This window comes from Mustelus asterias, chromosome 5 (genome assembly GCF_964213995.1).
Source record: "Mustelus asterias chromosome 5, sMusAst1.hap1.1, whole genome shotgun sequence".
In the NCBI taxonomy this organism is placed as follows: domain Eukaryota; kingdom Metazoa; phylum Chordata; class Chondrichthyes; order Carcharhiniformes; family Triakidae; genus Mustelus; species Mustelus asterias.
Window position 1 is genome coordinate 31,387,414 of NC_135805.1, and position 25,503 is coordinate 31,412,916.

Genomic DNA, 25,503 nt, shown 5'->3' on the forward strand with positions numbered 1-25,503 from the left:
CCGAACCGAATCCAATATCCCAGGAATTTGAATCCCTCCCTCTTGCACCATCCCTCAAGCCACATATTCATCTTAGCTATCCTGACATTCCTACTCTGACTAGCATGTGGCACTGGGAGCAATCCTGAGATTATTACCTTTTGAGGTCCTACTTTTTGTTGGCGAGGTTACAAGAAGCTTTTGTTTGGAATAAAATTATTGAGCATTTGGACATGAGCTGATTGGATGTAATTAACTTGGATTTATCAAGGGTGCATCATGTTAAGAAAAACTTCATTTAAATTTTTGAGCAGGTGATTAAAGTCAGGACGTTATTTATATGGGTTTCCAGAAGGCATCTGATAACATACCACACAAGAAACTGTTAACAACTGGGATTAGAGATATAATTGAAATAGGTGCAGAATTGAGCAGGAGTTAGAAGACAAAGGAGGCGTAATGGATATATACTCAAGCTGGCAAGATGTGAATAGTGGTTTCCCTAAGGGATCTCTTCTGGGGCCTTAGCTTTTTACCATATTTCTAAATCATAGAATCAGAGAATGGTTACAACTCAAAAAAGGCCAATTTGCCCATCATAACGGTGCTGGCTCACTTCAAGAGCAACTCACCTAATCCCACTCCCCCTCCTTTACTTTACTCCCTTTACTCCCCCCATCCTTTATTTTTTCTTCTCTTCAGGTAATTATCCAATTGTTTTCTGAAAGACAGGATTGAATTGGCCTCCGCCACATTTTTAGATGCTCAATTCAGATGTGAATCACTAGCTACATGAAAGCTGTTCCACATGTGACTTAGACAAAGGAATAAAGATCCATGTAACCAAATTTGCTGAGCTAGGTGGCAAAGTAATTAGTGTAGATGGGAGGAGAAAGCTGCAAAGGGATATTGATGGACAAAACTGGCAAGTGGAGTTGAATTAAGGGTTACGGTGAGCGGGCAGGTACGTGGAGTTGCATCCATGAAATCATCAGCCATGGTCTTATTAGCAGGCTCGAGGGGCCAGATGGCCTATTCCTGCTCCTAGTTCTTATATTGTAATGTGGAGAAATATGAGGTCATAGAATTTGGACCTAGAATGGATAGAGTATTTTCTAAATGGTGTGAATCTAGGAACTGTGGAGAAACAGAAAGATTTAAGAGTCCGTGTGTATAAAATTCTATAAGTTTGTGGATAGGTACGCAAAATAACTAGAAAGGCTAATGAAAATATTAATCTGTATCTCAGTGGCAAATTACAAAGGTTTAGAAGTTATTTTCTTTCTATAAAGCTCTGGTCAGATCCCATCTTGTGTATCACATTCAGTTCTGGGCACCATACCTCAGGATATATTGAGCTTGGAGGGGGTACAGCATAGATTCACCAGAATGATACTGAGCTATAAGGGTCAGATTATGCGAATAGGTTGCACAGCTTGTGTTCCATGGAGCATAGAAATATTTAATTTCACGATTCATATTTTCAGAAATAAACCAATTAGTTTGGGGGATATGGGAAGTTTTAAATGTAAGATTAATGAAGACGCCTGGTGAGAAACTGGTAAACAAACCTAAAGTAATTGCACTTCAAAGGGTGGCCTACCCTTGATGAGGTCAGGGTTTCTCACAGAAACGAGCAGTTGGAGTTGAGGCCCGAACGCAGCTTTGAGATAAGCAGAGGCAGAATCTGCCCGGAGCAGTCGACCTGTGGCAGAGGGCTATCAGAAACACGATAAGCATTTTGATTTGTAGTCGCTGAACAAGGAAACCGTGAAGCTCATGCTTCAGCTGGGGTGTCCACAGTCATGAGGTACTTAAAGAGAGGGGTGGAGGATTGCCTCGCTAGATGCATAAGGAAACACCCCAAGAAACCTCATACCTTGGAGAGTAGCCAGAACATTAAGAAGAATCAAAGTGAATTCCTGAGAGCTATGGCACACCTTGGTGAAGTAAAGGGACCTTCAAGATCCAGTATAGTATATGGGCACTCTTGGAATAAAAATAGAACAAGGAGGGTGCTGTTAAAGTTTTCAGATGTGAAGTATAGGTGTTTATGAAATATGGTGTTAATTGAGTACCACTCATTTTGTTTAAAACAGAAATTATTGTTTAAAATGTGAAATCATAGAACCCCCACAGTGCAGAAAGAGACCATTCACCCCATTGAGTCTGCACTGACACTGTGACAGTATTTTATACCTCCCCCCCTTCCCTATCCCTGCTCATTTGTCATGGCTAATCTGCCTAATCTACACATCTTGGGACACTAAGGGGCAATTTAGCATGGCCAATCCACCCACCCGCACATCTTTGGACTGTGGGAGGAAACCGGAGCACCCAGAGGAAACCCACACAGACACGGGGAGACCGTGCAAACTCTACACAGGCAGTCATCCAAGGCCGGAATTGAACCCAGGTCCCTGGAACTGTGAGGCAGCAGTGCTAACCACTGTGCCACCATGTGTGAAGTAATTATTTTAGTTAATATCTGGGAGTTCAAATATCTTTTAAAAATCTGTTAGTCTCTGACAAGATCACAAGATTAAGAAGATTAAGTATGGAGAAATAAACATTTTTTCTAAAAAAGTATACTTTATTCATAAATTGATAAAAGCACAATACACGACTGTTCAAAGCTGACATTACATGAGGTGCAAACCAAATCACTTCCTTCCAATGCTGTATATTTCTCATTACATTTACAATTACAGGTTATATTTACAAGATACATTACCGGTCATACATACAACCCAAGGAGTTTTACACAGTTTCCAGTCTCCTGGTGTACTAACGTGCCCTTTCCCCATTGCATCTTTACAGTGGCTGCCCCAAGAGTTATTGCATCCCTCAGCATGTAGTATTGGATCTTGGAAGGTACCAGTGTGCAATACTCGATCATGGACAACTGGGAGACTTCTGGGGGAGGAGTCCATATAATAACTCCAGGAGTCAGTTGTAAAGGAACAGTGCTTCATTGCACAAAATAAAGTAAAACCAGGAGAATACAATAATGGACCCGCTCAGGGTTTTGTTTTATACAGGGCTCGGTAACCGAGCTTCACCTGGTGAGTTCACCTGGTGAGTTTGCGGATGACACGAAGATGGCTGGAATTGCGGATAGCGAAGAGCATTGTCGGGCAATACAGCAGGATATAGATAGGCTGGAAAATTGGGCGGAGAGGTGGCAGATGGAATTTAATCCGGATAAATGCGAAGTGATGCATTTTGGAAGAAATAATGTAGGGAGGAGTTATACAATAAATGGCAGAGTCATCAGGAGTATAGAAACACAGAGGGACCTAGGTGTGCAAGTCCACAAATCCTTCAAGGTGGCAACACAGGTGGAGAAGGTGGTGAAGAAGGCATATGGTATGCTTACCTTTATAGGACGGGGTATAGAGTATAAAAGCTGGAGTCTGATGATGCAGCTGTATAGAACGCTGGTTAGGCCACATTTGGAGTACTGCGTCCAGTTCTGGTCGCCGCACTACCAGAAGGACGTAGAGGCATTGGAGAGAGTGCAGAGAAGGTTTACCAGGATGTTGCCTGGTATGGAGGGTCTTAGCTATGAGGAGAGATTGGGTAAACTGGGGTTGTTCTCCTTGGAAACACGGAGAATGAGGGGAGATCTAATAGAGGTATACAAGATTATGAAGGGTATAGATAGGGTGAACAGTGGGAAGCTTTTTCCCAGGTCGGAGGTGACGATCACGAGGGGTCACGGGCTCAAGGTGAGAGGGGCGAGGTATAACTCAGACATCAGAGGGACGTTTTTTACACAGAGGGTGGTGGGGGCCTGGAATGCGCTGCCAAGTAGGGTGGTGGAGGCAGGCACGCTGACATCGTTTAAGACTTACCTGGATAGTCACATGAGCAGCCTGGGAATGGAGGGATACAAACGATTGGTCTAGTTGGACCAAGGAGCGGCACAGGCTTGGAGGGCCGAAGGGCCTGTTTCCTGTGCTGTACTGTCCTTTGTTCTTTGTTCTTTCATTTCCCATCCCCAGGGAGCTCATATTCAATGGGTCCTACAGGGAGGTTGATCAGTGATTCCCCAGTCCAGGGGGTTATTACAGACCAGAATACTTTAAAATTGGAGCGAGGCAGAGTATAACGGTGATCTCAAGAAGCACATTTCACATAAAGGGGTCGTGCAAATCTAAAACTCTTCCCCCTAAAAGCTTTTCGCTTCGGTAAATTGAAACATAAAAACAGAATATTCCCCCTCCTCATTGTGGGAAGAAACACTGAAAAAAGTTTTTAAATTCTTCCCATTTTTATGCAGGTGCTGAAGCAGACATATCCTTCTCAATTGGCCGATGTAGTAATACGCCCACTACTGGAATTTGCCTGGCATGTGTACTTGGATGAGGCCAAGAAGGTATTTGTGTCTTTTTTGTCTCGGGGGCTTTGTAAACATTGCGGTTAGAAAAGAGGAAGTGAAATCTCCGAAAGGATCCAACCTGCCAATAAAAGGCAGAATGTTTATAAACATATATATGTGAGTATAAAACTAACTTAGCTCGGGGATCCACGGCCTAGTCTCCAGGGCACAGTCAGAGGACGGAGCAGAGCGGCACAGTGAGTATAAAACTAACTTAGCTCGGGGATCCACGGCCTGGTCTGCAGGGCACAGTCGGAAGGCGGAGCAGAGCGGCACAGTGAGTATAAAACTTACCTTGGGGATTCCGCTGTGTGGGTACATTGTAACTGAAAAAACCCGTTTAAACTGATGTCCCAGGAAAGCTGTAGCCTGATTGGTTGTTAGGAAATCTGTACCAAATTTGAAAAAGAACACTGCAAAACTATTTACTAAACGAATTAGCTCAGTCGAGATGCTGGACAGGTGATGTGCTGTACCTGTATGATGTGGGAGCTGGCAGATCCCATTGCGAGTGACCATATCTGCAGCAAGTGTTGGTTGCTCGAAGAACTTTGGCTCAGAATTAATCAGCTGGAGTCCGAGCTTCAGACGCTGCAGCACATCCGGGAAGGGGACCTTTACCTGGGCACTTTGTTTCAGGAGGCGCTCACACCCAGTAGATTAGGCACTTCTAACTCGGTCAGTGGTCAGGGACAGCAGGGTGTGACTGCAAGTGAGGCAGATGGAGCGATCCTGAATTCAGGAACTGAGGAGCCTCAGCTCTTGACCTTGTCCAACAGGTACGAGGTACTTGCTCCCTGTGTGGATGAGGAAGAGGGCTGTAGGGAGGATGAGCTAGCTGACCACTGCGCTGTGGTACAGGAGGACATTCAAGAGGGGGGAGCAAAAAGACAAGTGGTAGTTGTAGAGGACTCTATAATTAGGGGGATTGATAGCATCCTTTGTAAGCTGGATCGTGAGTCCTGCATGGTATGTTGCCTGCCCGGTGCCAGGGTGAGGGACATCTCTGAGAGGCTTGAAAGGGTATTGGAGTGGAAGGGGGAGGATCCAGTTGTTGTGGTCCACGGTGGGACAAACCACATAAGAAAGACTAGGAAAGAGGACCTGTTTGGGGATTTTCAGGCACTGGGAACTAAATTAAAGAACAGTTCTCAAGGTTTATAATCCTGAGCCACGTGCGAATTGGCGTAGGGTTGAGAAAATTAGGGAAGTAAACACGTAGTTACAGGAATGGTGCAGGAGAGAGAGGTTCCACTTCATGGGGCATGGGCATCAGTATTGGAACAAGAGGGACCTATACCATTGGGACAGTCTTCACCTGAACTGACCTGGGACCAGTGTTCCAGCGAAAAGGATAAATAGGGTGGTCACAAGGACTTTATAGAATCCCTACAGTACAGAAAGAGGCCATTCGGCCCATCGAGTCTGCACCGACCACAATCCCACCCAGGCCCTACCCCCATATCCCTACATATTCTACCCGCTAATCCCTCTAATCTACGCATCCCAGGACACTAAGGGGCAATTTTAGCATAGCCAATCAACCTAACCCGCACATCTTTGGACTGTGGGAGGAAACCGGAGCACCCGGAGGAAACCCATGCAAACACGACGAGAATGTGCAAACTCCACACAGACAGTGACCAAGCCGGGAATCGAACCCAGGTCCCTGGAGCTGTGAAGCAGCAGTGCTAACCACTGTGCTACCATGCCGTCCCTCTAAACTAACAAGTGGGGGGGAAGGGTAGGGTAAAACTACAGGAAGTATAATGGTTAATGGGAAGCAAAGCGGCAGATTAGCATGTGGAGAGAAGGTTTCATCCACATGGATAATTATGAAAAAAGTTAAGAGGAAGGAGAATTCAGGAAGTGATATAATGGAGGTGTGAAGATTCAAAAGGAAGGTATAAAAACTAGCATAAGGGCACTTTACCTAAATGCTCGTAGCATTCAAAACAAGGTAAATGAGTTGACAGCACAAATCATCGCGAATGGGTATGATTTAGTGGCCATTACAGAGACATGGTTGCAGGGTGGTCACGAGTGGAAGTTAAATATCCAGGGGTATCAGACTGTTCGGAAGGGCAGACAGCAAGGTAAGGGAGGTGGTGCAGCTCTGATCTGCAAGTGGTTAACATTGCTGCCTCACAGGTCCAAGGACTTGGGTTCGAATCCCGACTTGGGTCAAAATCTGTGTGGAGTTTGCACATTCTCCTCGTGTCTGCGTGGGTTTCCTCCCACAGTCCAAAGGTGTGCGGGCTAGGTTGATTGGCCATGCTAAATTGACCGTTATTGTCCTGGGATGTGTAGGTTAGAGGGATTAGCGGGGTAAATGTGTGGGGTTGTGGGGATAGGGCCCAGGATGGGGTTGTTGTCGGTACAGACTCGATGGGTGGGATGACCTCCTTCTACACATAGAATCCTGCATTGGATTCGATGATCCTGTTTTAAGCCTGACACCCAATTCAATGGGCTATCGGGATTGCTACCAGGGGCTAGTGGGCCTAGTGAACCCCAGTCAAGCTGCTATATTGCAAGGCCTCAGAGAATGAAAATGGAACAAGTAAAGAGGTAAAAGATGTGTCTGATGGAGATGTGACTGACAGGATATCTGTCATCCAAATGCAAAGTGAAGGGAACAAGAGAGAAACAAAAGAAAATTAAAACTAAACTAGCAAAGAAACATGGAACAAAATGGGGGACAGAGGTTAAGATCTAAAATTATTGAACTGAGTTTCAGTGGTCAGTCGAAAGATAAGGAGCTGTCCCTCAAGCTGGCCTTGGGTTTCATTCGAACACTGCGACAGAAAGGTCAGAGAGGGAGCAAGGTGGAAAATTAAAAGGGTAGATGACTGGGGAGCTCAGGATCAGGCTTGAGGACTGAAAGAAGGTGAAAGTGTTCATCCCATCTATTCTTGGTCTCCCCAGTGTTGAAGAGACCCCCACATTGTGAGCGGCGAATACAGTAGACTAGTTTGAAAGAAGTGGGGGAAAGTCATTGTTTCATTTGGAAGGAACGCTCAGGCCTCGGATGGTGAGAAGGCAGGAGTTCAAAGGGCAGGCATTGCCTCTCTTGTGCTTGCATGGAGATGTGCCATAGGAAGGGAAGTGGTGTTGGCAGTGACTGAGGCGTGGCCAAGGGTGTTGCAGAGGGAACTGTTCCTTCAGAAAACTGGAAAGGGAAGATGTTTTTAGTGCTAGCATCATGCAAAAATGGCAGAGGATGATCTGTTAAATACGGAGGCTGGTGGTGTGAAAAACGAAGACAAAGGGAATCCTATCCTGATTATGGAAGGGCGGGAAAGGAGCGAGAGCAGAAGTGCATTGAATAGAATGGACTGTTTCTTGTTGCTATCCAGGTAAGTGACCCTCTCAACAATGGCACTGTGCAGCAGGCTGAATGGTCTCCTTCTCTGCTCTATGTGTCTGTGCTCTGCATGGTCAATAAATTACTTCATTTGAAAGACTTGATGCTCCGGTGAAAAGAGAAATGTGTCTTAATGAAGTTACAAGTACGGACTGCATCATTGTAAATGAATTAAAAATTTAACCAAAAACTGTTCATGAATATGGTGCCCCTTTAACAAAGTGTACATAACGTCTGTCGAAGTTGAAGACAGCAGCTATTCTGTTTCCACAGACATTCAAAGGAAATGTGTGGGGCTTCTCCTCCAATGTCATGTGCTTTGTCAATGGCCAACTTCTTGGTGATGAGAAAGATTTCCTGAAGTGGGCGGAAGATGAGTTTGGCTATACGGATTTCAGACCGAAAGCACTGTACGAAGCAATAGCCGAAGATTTTTATTTTGAGTACCTGAAGGGCATTGAGGTAAGTGTCAGTATTTCCTTATAACGTAAAGCTAAACTTCCCACTCACTCATATTCATGGTAACATTACCCTCACCCACACATTGAACTGGCTGGAGTCAAAATTGATGCTGACAAAACTTTTCATAGAATCATAGAATCCCTACCGTGCAGAATGAGGCCATTCAGCCCATCGTGACTGCTCCGACCACAATCCCACCTAAGCCCTATCCCCATAACCCCATGCATTTACCCTTGCTAGTCCCCCTAAAACTAAGGGGCACCTCTACCACAGCTCAAACTTGAAGGGGTCCCGCCTTCAGAGAGGGCCTCAGAAACATGCTGGAGCTGCAAGGTTCCACTGATCATCCTCTGGGAACCTCACAAATGTTAAAAATATCCATACTGTCAAAATAAATGCAAAAAAAAGGCGCAAGTCTACACAGTATGAACAATTGCATTAGTGTTGGCGTTATTAGGGATGGGCAATAAATGCTGGGCCCAAGTGTATTGCACTCACCATTGTGCTAACTAGAATCATAGAATCCTAAGTGCAGAAGGAAGCCATTTGGCCCATTGAGTCTGCCACAATCAAACCAACCATTATCCCACCCAGGCTCTATCCCCATAATCCCATGCACTTACTCTAGCTAGTCCCCTGACACTAAGGGGCAATTTAGCGTAGCCAATCCACCTAACCCGCACATCTTTGGACTGTGGGAGGAAACCGGAGCACCCGGAGGAAACCCACACAGACACAGGGAGAACGTGCAAACTCCACACAGACAGTGACCCAAGCTGGGAATCGAACCCGGGACCCTGGCACTGTGAGGCAGCAGTGCTAACCACTGTGTCACCGTACCGTGGGTACAATTTTGTCTTTTAAAAAGCATTTAGACAGTTACATGGGTAAGGTGGTATACAGGGATATGAGCCAAACGTGGGCAATTGGGACTAGCTTAGTGGTTTTAAAAAAAGGGCGGCGTGGACAAATTGGGCCGAAGTACCTGTTTCCATACTGTAAACCTCTTTGATTCTATAACTAAGGTCATATATCTCAGCCTTGGCCAGCTACCTTCCTGTCTCCATGACTGGGTCATCAACATCTGAAAGGAGAAGATAACCCTTTGTACCAGGATTATTAGTCACATCCAAGTCAGAAGTTGTCCCCACCCCTCTTTATCCTTTTTTTTCTACCAGAGTTTTAGGATTTGAATTTTTAGTTCTGTGTATTCCAAATCCTGTGTCTTTGAAGTTTCTTTCTGGTCAAAAACCAATTGCCCGCACTTCAGCCGTCTATCCTTTCCCTCAGAGCTGTGTAAACTTTCCACGGTTCTGTCTATGGTGTGTTATACTGATTCCTACCATTGGTCTTGCTGTTAAAATCACTTCAAGGAAATAGCTTTCCTATTCCAGTTAACAACACAACTTGAAAACTAAACTGCAGACATCCTGATCTGGCAGCAACCACTTATTCACGTTATTTTAGATTAACCCTCCATGTTGTTGATGGTTGGTTCCTTTGAGAACACGTTATGTTTTCTAGCAGGCCATCTTGCTCTCTGTCAGATTCTTTGTTGCCTTCTTCAATAAAGGATCATTGGACCAGTTTGATGTTTTGACAGGTTGTCTTTGTTTTCTGCAGCACACGTTTATTTACATGGACATTTCCATTGGTGAGAAACCTATTGGGAGGTTATTGTTTGAGGTAAGGAAAACAGTAAACGGTTGCTATAAATATAGAAAGCAGGAGTAGGCCATTCAGCCCCTCGAGCCTGCTCTGCCATTCCACATAATCATATCTCAATGCTACATTCTTATGCCTCCCCATACCCTTGATGCCTCGAGAGTCCAGAAATCTATTTACTTCCTTCTTAAATATATTCAGTGGCTTGGCCACCACAGCCTTCTGTGGTGGAGAATTCCACAGGTTCACCACCCTCTGAGTGAAGAGGTTGCTCCTCATCTCAGTCCTAAATGGCCCAATATCCTGAGACTGTGACCCCTCCCCTGCCCTTTGCTGGAACCCCCCCCCACCCCCACCTTTTACCTCAAAGACAAAGGAAATATCATGTGGAACAAAGGAACCTTGGCATGTTTGTCTACAGCTCCCTGAAAGCGGAAGGGAATGTTAGTAGGGTGGTGAAAAAGGTATATGTGATTCTTGCCTTTATCAATCAAGGCATAGATTACAAAAGTAGGGAGGTCATATTGGAGTTGTATAGAACTTTGGTGAGGCCACAGCTAGAGTACTGTGTGCAGTTCTGGTCGCCACATTATTGGAAGGATCTGACTGCACTGGAGGGGGTGCAGAGGAGATTCACCAGGATGCTGCCTGGGATGGAACATTTAAGTTATGAAGGGAGATTGGATAGGCTTGGGTTGTTTTCATTGGAGCAGAGAAGACTGAGAGGCGACCTGATCGAGGTGTCACAAGATTATGAGGGGCATGGACTGAGTGGATAAGGAGCAGCTGTTCCCCTTAGTTGAAGGGTCAATCATGAGGTGACACAAGTCCAAGGTGAGTGGCTGGAGGTTTAGGAGGCATGTGAGGAAATACGTTTTTACCCAGAGGGTGGTAATGATCTAGGCGCTGCCTAGGAGGGTGGTAGAGGCGGGTTGTCTCATAGCCTTTAAAAAGTACCTGGATGAGTGCTTGGCACATCATAATATTCAAGGATATGGGCCAAGTGCTGGTAGATGTGCTTAGGTAGGTAGGTCAAGTGTTTCTCATGTGCCGTTTCGGACTCGATGGGCCAAAGGACCTCTTCTGCTCTGTGATTCTAAGATTCCCTCTCATTCTTCTCAATTCCAATGAATACAGGCCTAGTCAACCCAATTTCTCCTTATACAACAATCCTACCATCCCAGGAATCAGTCAGGTGAACCTCCCTCAATGGGAAGTATATCCTTCCTTAGATAAGGAGATCAGAACTGCACACAGTCCTTCCTCCAGGTGAGGTCTCAGCCAGGCCCTGTGCAGCTGCAATAAGACATCCTTGTACTCAAATCCTGTTTCCGCCCTTCCCCCAATCTAATTTCTCCTTCATTCCCCCAGCTTCTTTTGTGAAGATCCTCATTGATTCTGGGACATAGTCTTACAGGAAATGAAGGCACAAATATCCAGTCTTCATATGTGAGATTGTGTAGAGTGTTGGAAGGCTGCTCAGCCTGGAACCACTGCCATTATGTCTGACCCTACCCTCACCCAAATTCCATGTGTATGGACATACATTTTCAGTAAGGCTCACGATCATATCGGGACCCCTGGCTGCTTTTAGTTCCTTGCACCAAGACAGAAATGTCTTAGTGCAAATGTATTGCACACACCATTGTGATTTATTATTGTTACATGTATTAGTATACTGTGAAAAGTATTGTTTCTTGCGTGCTACACAGACAAAGCATACCGTTCATAGAGAAGGAAATGAGAGGGTGCAGAATGTAGTGTTCCAGTCATACCAGGGTGTAGAGAAAGATCAACTTAATGCGAGGTAGTTCCATTCAAAAAATTGCGCTACTAAGATCATAGAAGCATAGCAACTAGAAGCAGGAATAGGCTATTCGGCCCTTCGAGCCTGCTCCACCATTCATTTTGATCATGGCTGATCATCAAATTCTATATATATATATATATATATATCTGCATGACCAGCTACCTTCCTGGTTTGTGATTCAGATCATTGGTGTCAGCTGGGGTTCAATGGTAGTGCTCTCACCTCTGAGTCAGGGATTCAAGTCCTATTCCAGAAGTTTGAGCAAATTACCAATACTTGCACATCAGTGCAGTACCAAGGGAGCACCGCACTGTCAGAAGTTCCATCATTCAAATGAGAACTAATCAGATGAGGCTCATTTAATCAGTCATTATCACAATGCTGGTTGTGGGGTTTTAGACAAGTTAGCTGCTGCATTTCCTACATTGCAACAGTTTTAAGTTTATTTATTAGTGTCACAAGTAGGCTTGCATTAACAATGCAATGAAGTTACTGTGAAAATCCCCTAGTCACCACACTCCAGCGTCTGTTTGGGTGCACTGAGTGAGAATTTAGCATGGCCAATGCACCTAACCAGCACGTCTTTGGACTGTGAGAGGAATCCCATGCAGACACGGGGAGAATGTGCAGACTCTGCACAGACAGTGACCCAAGCCGGAAATCGAACCCGGGTCCTTGGCGCTGTGAGGCAGCAGTGCTAACCACAGTGCCAACAGTGACTACACTTTGAAAATGCTTCAATGACCGTAAGTGCTTCAGGACATCTTGAGGTATTGTTTCTCTCTCGGAGAGAGGGAAGCTTATTTATCATCGGAACGATAAATTCAGCCTACAAAATACTGACATTAATCAATAATACACTGAAAGCTTTTTACAGATGTTTGTCCAAAGACTTGCAAGAATTTTGAGGCACTGTGCACAGGAGAGGCAAGCTTCTCACCTTCGAACATAAGGCTGTTTTATAAAGGAAGCATGTTTCACAGACTCGTGAGGAATACCTGGATCCAAGGAGGAGGTGAGACTGAATTTAATAACAAGATCTTTTTTTATTCATTCGTGGGATATGGACCTCGCTGTGGCCGGCATTTATTGCCCATCCCGAGTTGCCGTTGTTCAGAGGGCAGTTGAGAGTCAACCATATTGCTGTGGATCTGGAGTCACATGTAGGCCAGACCGGGTAAGGAGGGCAGATTTCCTTCGGAAAAAGGACATTAGTGAACCAGATGGGTTTTTCCAACAATCAACAATGGTCATCAGTCGATTCTTATTTCCAGATTTTTTTTATGGAATTCAAATTCCACCATCTGCCATGGCAGGATTCAAACCCGGGTCCTCAGAACATTAGCTGAGTTTCTGGATTAATAATCTATTAATACTGATAATAATATTTTATATTATATTATTATATAATAATAATTAATATTAATAATTTATAATAATACCATTATTATTTTAAAACTATGGTAGGTTGTTGCATAAGGTTAAATCTCACGGGATCCATAGTGAGGTAGCCAATTTGATACAAAATTGGCTTGACAACAGAATGTGGAGATGCCGGCGTTGGACTGGGGTAAACACAGTAAGAAGTTTAACAACACCAGGTTAAAGTCCAACAGGTTTATTTGGTAGCAAAAGCCACACAAGCTTTCGAAGCTCTAAGCCCCTTCTTCAGGTGAGTGGGAATTCTGTTCACAAACAGAGTTTATAAAGACACAGACTCAATTTACATGAATAATGGTTGGAATGCGAATACTTACAATTAATCAAGTCTTTAAGAAACAAAACAATGGGAGTGGAGAGAGCATCAAGACAGGCTAAAAAGATGTGTATTGTCTCCAGACAAGACAGCCAGTGAAACTCTGCAGGTCCACGCAACTGTGGGCGTTACAAATAGTGTGACATGAACCCAATATCCCGGTTGAGGCCGTCCGCGTGTGTGCGGAACTTGGCTATCAGTTTCTTGCAACTCGGCCAACGTTGTCTACCTGATACGCTGCAAGAAAGGATGTCCCGAGGCATGGTACATTGGGGAAACTATGCAGACGCTGCAACAACGGATGAATGAACACCGCTCGACAATCACCAGGCAAGACTGTTCTCTTCCTGTTGGGGAGCACTTCAGCGGTCACGGGCATTCGGCCTCTGATATTCGGGTAAGCGTTCTCCAAGGCGGCCTTCGCGACACACGACAGTGCAGAGTCGCTGAGCAGAAACTGATAGCCAAGTTCCGCACACACGCGGACGGCCTCAACCGGGATATTGGGTTCATGTCACACTATTTGTAACGCCCACAGTTGCGTGGACCTGCAGAGTTTCACTGGCTGTCTTGTCTGGAGACAATACACATCTTTTTAGCCTGTCTTGATGCTCTCTCCACTCCCATTGTTTTGTTTCTTAAAGACTTGATTAGTTGTAAGTATTCGCATTCCAACCATTATTCATGTAAATTGAGTCTGTGTCTTTATAAACTCTGTTTGTGAACAGAATTCCCACTCACCTGAAGAAGGGGCTTAGAGCTTCGAAAGCTTGTGTGGCTTTTGCTACCAAATAAACCTGTTGGACTTTAACCTGGTGTTGTTAAACTTCTTACTGTGTTGACAACAGAAGACAGAGGGTAGTTGTAGAGGGTTGTTTTTCAAACTGGAGGCTTGTGACCAGCGGTGTGCCTCAGGGATCGGTGCTGGGTCCACTGTTATTTGTCATTTATATTAATGATTTGGATGAGAATTTAGTAGGCATGGTTAGTAAGATTGATCAATTGATGTCTTGAGGAGTGTACATATAACAGAGAAGGAGGTGCTGGAAGTCTTAAAGCACATCAAGGTAGATAAATCCCCAGGACCTGATGAAGTGTATCCCAGGACACTGTGGGAGGCTAGGGAGGAAATTGCAGGTCCCCTAGCCGAGATATTTGAATCATCAATAGTCACAGGTGAGGTGCCTGAAGATTGGAGGGTGGCAAATGTTGTGCCTTTGTTTAAAAAGGGCTGCAGAGAAAAGCCTGGGAACTACAGGCCAGTGAGCCTCACATCTGTAGTGGGTAAGTTGTTGGAAGGTATTTTGAGTGAAGGAGGTTATCTCAGGTTGTAATGGGATCTTGATCAATTGGGCCAGTGGGCTGATGAATGGCAGATGGAATTTAATTTTGATAAATGCGAGGTGATGCATTTTGGTAGATTGAACCAGGGCAGGACTTACTCAGTTAATGGTAGGGTGTTGGGGAGAGTTACAGAACAAAGAGATCTAGAGGTACATGTTCATAGCTCCTTGAAAGTGGAGTCACAGGTGGACAGAGTGGTTTGGTTTCATTGGTCAGAACATTGAATACAGGAGTTGGGACATTTTGTTGAAGTTTTTCAAGACGTTGGTAAGGCCACACTTGGAATACTGAGTACAGTTCTGGTCACCTTATTATAGAAAGGATATTATTAAACTAGAAAGAATACAGAAAAGATTTACTAGGATGCTACCGAGACTTGATGGTTTGAGTTATAAGGAGAGGCTGGATAGACTGGGACTTTTTTCTCTGGAGCGTAGAAGGCTGAGGGGTGATGTTGTAGAGGTCTATAAAATACTGAGGGGCATAGATCAGCTACATAGTCAATATCTTTTCCCAAAGGTAGGGGAGTCTAAAATAAGAGGGCATGGATTTAAGGTGAGAGGGGAGAGATACAAAAGTGTCCAGAGGGGCAATTTTTTGACACAGAGGGTGGTGGGTGTCTGGAAGGAGCTGCCAGAGGTAGTAGTAGAGGCGGGTACAATTTTGTCTTTTAAAAAGCATTTAGACAGTTACATGGGTACGATGGGTATAGAGGGATATGGGCCAAATGCAGGCATTTGGGGCTAGCTTAGTGGTAAAAACTGGGCGGCATGGACAAGTTGGACCGAAGGATCTGTTTCCATGCAGTAAACCTCTATGACTCTATGAGTAAAATTAATTCCAGGACAACACAAATTCAAAAGCAATATCAGAAACTAATCACTTTGGGGATAGAATTGGTAAAACCTTGTCTAATTTATAAATGATTTTCATTCTGATATTTTTCTTCCTAAAACTATAGATATTATTAAAGGTAGAGGAGATGGTGGAGTATCCATTTATGGAGAAACATTTGAAGGTAAAAAAATCCCAAATTTTATCACAGAAAACTATAACAGAGCATGATGAACAGGATTGTGTAATGTTTGTATATACCTGATCTTGCTAATGAGGATGTGCCTTGTTGGTGTTTGAAACAACATGGAATCTGTAACTGAGGAGGTTTGGAGCCTGGCTGCTTGGCGATAGATAGCACATCCCTCAGAGAGTGAAATCCAACTTGTGAATAGTTCCAGTGTCCTCGAGCTAAGAAAATGGTTGGGAATCTCCCCTGCCCATCATTCCTCACACAACCCCCCCCACCCCCCACCCCCCCCCCCCCCCCCCCTCCCCCGCCACCCCGCCAACCATTCCAACCCAAACCTCCCGGATCTGCATGTCAACCCAACATTTGGAACTGGCTCCCCAGTGCCCACTGGTTTCTCAAGTGGTGCTTAAAGCCCTGACATTTAACAGAGTGATGGTCACTCAGGATTGCAAGTAATCATTAGATGTCGGTCCGGGGCTCAGATCTTCCGGTTTCCAATAGGACATACAATGGAGAATGCGCAGGGGGGACCCCTTGGAAGTTCTCACACGCAAACTACATGGGAATTGCGCAGGAAGTTTCAACTGGGGTGGCACTGTGGCACAATGGTTAGCACTGCTGCCTCACAGCGCCAGGGACCGAGTTCGATTCCCGGCTTGGGTCACTGTCTGTGCGGCGTCTGCACGTTCTCCCCGTGTCTGCGTGGGTTTCCTCCGGGTGCTCCGGTTTCCTCCCACATTCTGAAAGACGTGCTGGTTAGGTGCATTGACCGGAACAGGTGCCAGACTGTGGCGACTAGGGGAATTTCACAGTAACTTCATTGCAGTGTTAATGTAAGCCTTACTTGTGACTAATAAATAAACATAACTTTTTACTGTACTTTACTTCCATTGGGCAATTATCCTGCATCTGGAACCCTCTCAGACTCTGATTTAAATTGGAGTGTTTGGACGGTTTTGACTCACTTAATTGATTATTAAGTTACCCAGGAAAAGTTAGAAGGGTTAAAACCAATTCTAACCCCTGGTTGACCTCCGACCCCCCCCCAACTACCTCCCCCGAAACTCCCAACCCCCACTATCCCCCAACTTCATCTATTGCCCCTACTTCCTGACCCCCGCAACCCACTCTAGCCCTTCAGCCATGTACCTTACATATCTACCTTGTCAAAGTGGCTTTAGGACATTTAAACGTACATGTGGTAAGGCCACACTTGGAATACTGTGTACAGTTCTGGTCATCCTATTATAGAAAATATATTATTAAACTAGAATGAGTGCAGAAAAGATTTACTAGGATGCTACCGGGACTTGATGGTTTGAGTTATAAAGAGAGGCTGAATAGACTGGGACTTTTTTCTCTGGAGGTTAGGAGGCTGAGGGGTGATCTTATAGAGGTCTATAAAATACTGAGGGGCATAGATCAGCTAGATAGTCAATATCTTTTCCCAAAGGTAGGGGAGTCTAAAACTAGAGGGCATAGGTTCAAGGTGAGAGGGGAGAGATACAAAAGTGTCCAGAGGAGCAATTTTTTCACGCAGAGGGTGGTGAGTGTCTGGAACAAGCTGCCAGAGGTAGTAGTAGAGGTGGGTACAATTTTGTCTTTTAAAAAGCAGTTAGACAGTTACATGGGTACGATGGGTATAGAGGGATATGGGCCAAATGCAGGCAATTGGGATTAGTTTAGGGGGTGGCATGGACAAGTTGGGCCGAAGGGCCTATTTCCATGCTGCAAACCTCTATGACTCTATGACTCTATGTACCAGGATACAGCAGCCTGAGCTGTAAAAAGCTTTTCCCCAACGCTCATTCACTACAAAGGAAGGACTCTGTGTAATAAAATATTCCCTCATGAATCCAATTTGGTGGTTCAACCAGAAATGGGCAGTATATTTGTTTCACCAGATAAATTAATTAGAAACAATATACTTTTTCTCCAACCAGACCATGGGAGCTTTTCAGGGTGTTGCTTCAATACAGCAATTTAGATTAACATTCAATAAATATAATGTCAATCTTGTGGGAAGACATTGTTACAGAAAATACAGTGACATTCACTGTGCACAAATTTAATACGATTAATCCTAGTAAAGGTCAGCAATCAGTATTATCAAATTGTTATGGTGATCAATAGGTGGGCATGATTAGCAGGCAGTAATCCTATGAAGTAGTTCAGATGGCATCATATATTATTTCCATGATAATGATTTGAGTGCAGTTTAATTCCGTGAATGATTTATCTTGAGGTTTTAAATATGCATTGAATGAAATGGTCCGTGAAATAAGTAATGGTGGGATGAAATGTTCAGGTCCGAATTTAAAATATAGCGAGGAGACTCGGATAGCTCTCACAGTTTAATCTAGGAATACTTGCTATCACCAGATAATGTTTATATCGGCAATGGTTACCACTGCATAGGATGTGTTTTCTATTGTTAGATGAGAACTTTGCAATCTCCCACTGCAAGAGGGGAATTCTTGGAATGGCTAACAGGGGGCGGCATAATAACGGAAGCCAGTTCTACATCACGTTACAACCATGTCTGTGGATGGATACCAATTTTGTAGCTTTTGGGTTGGTACTTTAAGCTTTCTCCTTATTTTTGTCTGAATATTGTTAAACATACTGGGGGAGAAATCTGATGATCTGATTGAAGAATGCAGCACATGTATCAAAGCCCAGAGCCCGCCCATTCCCTGGGAAATGGAGTTAAGTCTGTGCTGCTTCACATTATGCAAATGAATTTACGTACAATCGTATGAATTAGGAGCAGGAGTAGGCCATTCGGCCCCTTGAGTCTGCTCAGTAAAATCACGGTGGATCTGATTGCAGCCTCAGCTGCAACACTCCTGATTACCCCAATACCTTTTAATTTCCTTGCTAGTCAGGAATCTATCAACTTCTGCCTTAAAAATATCCAGCGACCCTGCCTTTGAGACTCCCTTGGGAAGAGAGTTCCACAGACTCATGATTCTGAGAGAAATTCTCCTCATCTCTGTCGAATGGGAGACCCCTTATTTTTAAACTGTGTCTCTTTGTTCTGGCCTGTCGCACAAGGGGAAACATCCTGTCAGCATTCACTCACAACCCCCTCAGGATCTTTTTTTTTCAATAAGATCACCTCTCATTCCTCTAAACTCCAAAGGATACAGGGCCAGTAAATTTAGCAGCTACACATTTGGTCCCTTCATTCAAATCATTAATATGGATTACAAATAGTTGAGGCCCCAACGTTGATCTCTGTGGCACTCCACTCATTGCACCTTACTGACCTGAAAATGACTCATTTATACCTACTCTCTGCTTCCAGTTAGCTGTTTCTTTATCCATGAAGTTACCTTCTTATTTTGTGCAGCTTGTTGGATGCCTTCTGGAAATCTAAGTAGACGACATCTACTGGTTCCCCTTTATCCAAGTTGTTAGTCACTTCCTCAAAGAACTCTAATAAATTAACCAATCTGGATTTCTCTTTCGAAAAATCCATGTACACCCTGCCTGATTGCATTTCTCTGAGTGCCTTGCGATAACCGCTTTTTCTTGCACGGGTTGTGGGTGTCACTGGCGAGGACAGTATTTATTGCCCAACCCTTTCAGTAGACCCTGGAATGAAGTCCTTCAGGACCTGTGAACTTGTCATTTTTAATTGTAATGATTTTCCCAGTATCCTTTCCCTGGTGATTGTAATTGTTTTAGGTTCCTCCCTCCCTTTGACCTCTTGATTCCTAGTTATTTCTGGGATGTTTTTTGTATCCTTTACAGTGAAGACAGATGAAAAATTTATATTTAATTCGCCCGCCATTTCCTTACTTTTCTTTTTTAATTTCACTGTGGAGTCTGCACGTTCTCCCCGTATCTGCGTGGGTTTCCTCCGGGTGCTCCGGTTTCCTCCCACAGTCCAAAGATGTGCTGGTTAGGTGCATTGGTCATGCTAAATTCTCCCTCAGTGTACCCGAACAGGTGCCTGAGTGTGGTGACTAGAGGATTTTCACAGTAACTTCATTGCAGTGTTAATGTAAGTCTACTTGTGACAAATAAATAAACTTTAATTTAACTTAACAATCTCATTTTTTCAAGGACAACACTCACTTTATCTATGCTTTTCCTTCTAAAGTACCTGTAGAAACTCTTACTATCTGTTTTATATTTCTAGCCGCCTTTCTTTCGTGCTATAATTTCTCCCTCCTTATTAATCTTTTAGTCATTCTCTGCTATTTTTTATATTCTGTCCAATTTTCTAACCTGCCATTAATTTTCACAGTATTGTATGATTCTTTTTCCAATTTTAGCTTCCTTAGTTAGTCACAATTGCTTCATCCTTTTCTTAGAGTTTTTCTTTCTCAATGCAATATACCTTTGCTGAGTGTTATGAAATATCTCCTTAAATGTCTGCACTGTATCTCCACAGACCTATCCCTTAAGCTAATTTACCCAGATCACTCTTGCCAGATCAGGGAGGTCTTCTGTACGTCCTTTGACAGCCTTTCCCCAAACTACATCCTCCTTTGCTAAAAAGAATAAGGGCAGCAGACACATGGGAACACCACCAAGTGCAAGTTTCCCCCAAGTCACACACCGTCCTGACTAAGAACTGTATCACTGTTCCTTCACTGTGCCTGGATCGCAGTCCCTGGGACACTCTCTAACAGCACCGTGGGTGTACCCACACTGCATGGACATCAATGATTCAAGAAAGCAGTTCATCAGCATCTTCTCAAGGCGTTCATGGATGGGTAATCGGCAATGCTCACACCCCACAAACAGCATTTTTTTAAAAATACCCATCCATCCAGTTTCTTTTTCTTCAGAATTAAACCTTTCCTGACCTGGCTTTTTAATCTTTCTTTCACCAGACACGTGGTAGCAGGCACAGAGGTTCTTGAAGAATTGGAACAGGTTCCCACATATAACGAGAGACCGACGATAGAATGTAAAATTGAAGACTGCGGCATATATTCCCCCTGAACATCACTGCTCTTTCTGCTTGGTGAAAATAACATTCTAGTTTCCTGCACAATATTTATTATTCTCACAATAAAATGTTGTCTTGCAGCACACAAACAATCCGAGTTTCCAATGCTCCATACTTTTAGACTTTAGTTTATATGGTAAATCAGATATTGATGACAGTGAAAACTTCCAATGTTAATAAATGGGGGGTTTGGGGACCCTCATTCACAAGCTGTATCAACAGAAAGCAATTAATTGCCCCAATCCGAGACTGCAATTTAGTGTTGCTGATATTCACAGACTAATTCTTGTAGTCTGACAGTCCTCTATCCGTTAGTTTAGCGGGCATGAATGCAGATCTGTTTTAAACTTCCACCCACACTCCCTCACACCAAGATTCCTGTCGATTGGCATTGCTGCCTCACAGCGCCAGGGATCCATGTTCGATTCCCGGCTGGATCACTGTCTGTGTAGAGTCTGCATGTTCTCCCCATGTCTGCATGGGTTTCCTCCCACGGTCTGAATAGCCATTCAGCAGTCCGCTTCCCTGACTATGGAAGTTGTGCAGTGAGTTGAAACTCAAAGGGGAATGTGTTGCGAATATTGCACTCATTTTATAAAAGTTCCTTTTATTTTATGGGCATATTGTTTAGATAACAAGACTGACACTGCCTCATGTTGGGGGACAATTTGTGAAGTATTAATACTGAAGGATATTGCTGGAGTTACTCAGATGTTAGATTATAATGAAAGTAAGAACTTGCATTTAAATTATACCTCTCATCTCAGATATCCTGGCGAGGTGGTGGCATAGTGGTATTGTCACTGGACTAGTAATCCAGTGCCCAGGGTTATGGTCTGAGGACACAGAGTTTGAATCTTAACACCTCAGATGGTGAAGTTTGAACTGAGTAAAAACCTGGAACTAAATCTGTCGATTGTCTTAAGATAGCAGAGGGTAGCAGTGGAAGGGTGCGTTTCTGAATGGAGGGCTGTGACAAGTGATGCTCCTCAGGGATCAGTGCTGGGACCTTTGCTGTTTGTAATATATATATATAAATGATTTGGAGGAAAATGTAACTAGTTTGATTAGTAAGTTTGTGGACGACACAAAGGTTGGTGGATTTGTAGATAGTGATAAGGACCGTCAGAGGATACAGCAGGATAAAGATCAGTTGGAGACTTGGGCGGAGAGATGGCAGATGGAGTTTACTCCGGACAAATGTGAGGTAATGCATTTTGGAAGGTCTAATACAGATGGGAAATATACAGTAAATGGCAGAACCCTTAAGAGTATTGCTAGGCAGAGAGATCTGGGTGTACAGGTACACAGGTCACTGAAAGTGGCAATGCAGGTGGAGAAGGTAGTCAAGAAGGCATACGGCATGCTTGCCTTCATCAGCCGAGCATTGAATTTTAAAATTGGCAAGTCATGTTGCTGCTTTGTAAAACCTTAGTTAGGCCGCACTTGGAATATAATGTTCAGTTCTGGTCGCCACACTACCAGAAGGATGTGGAGGCTTTGGAGAGGGTACAGAAAAGATTTATCAGGATGTTGCCTGGTATGGAGGGCATTAGCTATGAAGAGAGGTTGGAGAAACTTGGTTTGTTCTCACTGGAACGACAGAGGTTGAAGGGCGACCTGATAGAAGTCTACAAGATTATGAGGGGCATGGACAGAGTGGATAGTCAATTACTAGGGGGCATAGGTTTAAGGTGCGAGGGGCAAGGTTTTGAGGAGATGTACGAGGCAAGTTTTTTTACACAGAGGGTGGTGGGTGCCTGGAACTCACTACCAGGGGAGGTAGTGGAAGCAGATACGATAGAGACTTTTAAGGGGCGTCTTGACAAATACATGAATTGGATGGGAATGGAGGGATATGGTCCCCGGAATGGTAGGGGGTTTTAGTGCAGTCGGGCAGCATGGTCGGTGCTGGCTTGGAGGGAGAAAGAGCCTGTTCCTGTGCTGTTATTTTCTTTATTCTAACACCCTACCTGGTTCGCTAATGTCCTTTAGGGAAGTAAATCTGCTATTTTTTGCTGGTCTGGCCTACATGTGACTCCAGACCCACAGAAATGTGGTTGGCTCTTAAATGCCCTCTGAATTGACCTAGCAATAAATGCTGGCCCAATCAGCAATGCCCACATCCCATGGAAGAATTTTTAAAAACCTCCTAAAGTGCTTTACAGACACTGAGGCACTTTTGAAGTACAGTCACTACTACAAGTCGGCATATACATTTAGTGGAAGAATGGGTGGCCCGGTGGCACAGTGGTTAGCACTGCTGCCTCACATTGCCAGGGACCCGAATTCAATTCCAGCCTCGGTCACTGTCTGTGTGGAATTTGCATGTTCTCCCCGTGTCTGCGTGGGTTTCCTCCGGGTGCTCCGGTTTCCTCCCACAATCCAAAGATGTGTGGGTTAGGGTGATTGGCCAGGCTAAATTGTCCCTTAGTGTCAGGGGATTAGCAGGGTAAATGTATGGGGTCAGAGGAATAGGGCCTGGGTGGAATTGTGTTTGGTGCAGACTCAATGGGCCAAATGGCCTCCTTCTGCACTATAGGGGATTCTATGATTCTATGATTTACTGATTGAGATGGCAGGGAAGGAAATGAGGTGAATTCGATTCATAAAGTGAGATGGATTTGATTGAGAGAGAGGAAAAAAAGGAAGAGTCAGAAAAAAGTTATATATTTAACATTTTGAACATCACAACAATTTACTCCTGACAAGAATGAGATTCCCCTGTATCAATTTTTTATTTTCATGGCTGGACAGCTTGAAAGTTATTTTGCAGGAACATAAATCTCATCATTAAAAGACTCCTTAGGCTGTTAAGTACCAGCCCTAAGTTTCTGTATTGAGTTTAATTGGTAATTAATGCGCAAATGCAGAAATATTTTGAAACTCACGGGGAAGTTGTTACTTTTGCATGGCTAACTTCAGAATGATGTAAATTGTTCAGCAATTTGTGACTATTCACAATGCATGGGGTTCACAACACAAATTGCTGGATAATTCAACACTGATGACTCATTAAACTCAATGTTATATTCCCAGGAAATTGGCAGAAGTGAGGGCCGACCTGGTAGAAATCTACAAAATTATGAAAGGCACAGATAGGGTGGATAGTCAGAGGCTTTTTCCCAGGGTGGAATGGTCGGCTACAAGGGGGCACAGGTTTAAGGTGAGAGGTGGTAAGTTTAGAGGAGACGTGTGGGGGAAGTTTTTCACACAGAGGGTGGTGGGTGCCTGGAACACACCGCCAGTGGAGATGGTGGAAGGAGGCGCGTTAGCAATGTTCAGGGTATATCTTGATAGACACTTGAATGGGAGGCAAACGGAGGGATTGAAATTTATCAGCACAGGCTTGGTGGGCTGAAGGGCCTGCTCCTGTGCTGTGTTGTTCCTTGAAATTCTTTTTGTGATACTGTTTGTTTTGCTGAGTGATGGGTGGCCCTGCAACTGGCTTAATGAACATAGGTTTCTCCAAGCTTGAGTTATTGATCCAGACATAGTCAACTGTGATTCAGAGCTTTAAACCCAATGCAGCAAGAAGTGTGTGTGTATGTCTGTCTGTGTATGTCTGTCTGTGTTATGTCTGTGTGTGTGTGTGTCTCTGTGCGTGTGTGTCTCTGTGCGTGTGTGTCTCTGTGCGTGTGTGTCTCTGTGCGTGTGTGTCCCTGTGCGTGTGTGTCCCTCTCTGTGTGTCCCTCTCTGTGTGTCCCTCTCTGTGTGTCTCTCTCTGTGTGTCTCTCTCTCTGTGCGTCTGCAGGCCAGAATCAAAGTTTCATAAATCACATTCACTTCTTTCTTGTATGATTTTTATTTTGGTGAGGCAAGGTGCAGTGTGTTAAAATATTTTCCTTTTATCAGATTCCTGGGCAACCTGTGCCCACTGTTGGAGAGTGGAATGAAATGAGTTTGACCAGGCTTGACCCATTCCTCAATATTGTAGCGAGGCTATAATACAAATCTGCTCAGCAATCGGCATTTATTAATGAATATTTATTAATTATTACATGCTGCAGGGATATAGCAACTGGAAATGTCACACCAGTGTGCTACTTTTCAAACTTTTCCATGTAAGCAAATATTGACATACCCCTGAGGTGGGTGGGGGCGAATTCCTCTGTTTCGACATTTAAAAAGACAGTCAGCTGCCCAAAGGAATCCAGTGCTCTCACTGCAAAGGATTTTATCAGTTTACAGCATAACATTGACATCCTAGGACCTTAACACGCACAAGCTTGGTGTCAAGTGGACAGAAATATGATGATCTATTAAAGTCCCAGACACACTGTGATTTGAAAACTAATGCACTAACATTGTAAAGAACCCGGCCAGACTAGATACATTCCCACCTGACGGATAGGAAAGGATCTGAGACTGGAGATCTCTGGGTAAAGATACAGAGATTGAAAATGGAACAGAAAAAGGAGGCTTATGGCATGTGTCAGTCAATCCGGTACAGAACCAATCTAACTACAGAAAGCACAGGGAACGGAGGAAGAAAATAAGAGGGCACCACATCCGGATGAAAATAGTCAGTTCAAGGTGCTGTCAGTCCTCCTCATTGAATCATTGAACCCCTACAGTGCAGAAGGAGTCCATTCAGCCCATTGGGGCCATACCTTATACACCTGTGACTGTGGCCAAATTCCCCTCCAATCCGATTTTCAAGTTTGCTGGTGACACCACCGTTTGTGGGTCGGATCTCAAACAATGACGAGACAGAGTACAGGAATGAGATAGAGAATC

At 44.1% G+C, this 25,503-nt stretch overlaps 1 protein-coding gene across 1 annotated transcript in view; it reads left to right on the forward strand.

Moving 5' to 3' along the window:
* The window catches only part of ppil6 (peptidylprolyl isomerase (cyclophilin)-like 6), a 47,136-nt gene extending 26,287 nt beyond the window's left edge, over nt 1-20,849 (forward strand). The window contains exons 2-8 of the mRNA XM_078213650.1: nt 4,265-4,360; nt 8,004-8,192; nt 9,816-9,878; nt 12,535-12,682; nt 15,729-15,785; nt 18,233-18,368; nt 20,645-20,849. Coding sequence (XP_078069776.1) covers nt 4,265-4,360; nt 8,004-8,192; nt 9,816-9,878; nt 12,535-12,682; nt 15,729-15,785; nt 18,233-18,368; nt 20,645-20,756 — 801 coding nt within the window. The 3' untranslated portion in view covers nt 20,757-20,849. The remainder of the gene's footprint in view (nt 1-4,264; nt 4,361-8,003; nt 8,193-9,815; nt 9,879-12,534; nt 12,683-15,728; nt 15,786-18,232; nt 18,369-20,644) is intronic.
* Nucleotides 20,850-25,503: the final 4,654 nt, after the last annotated feature.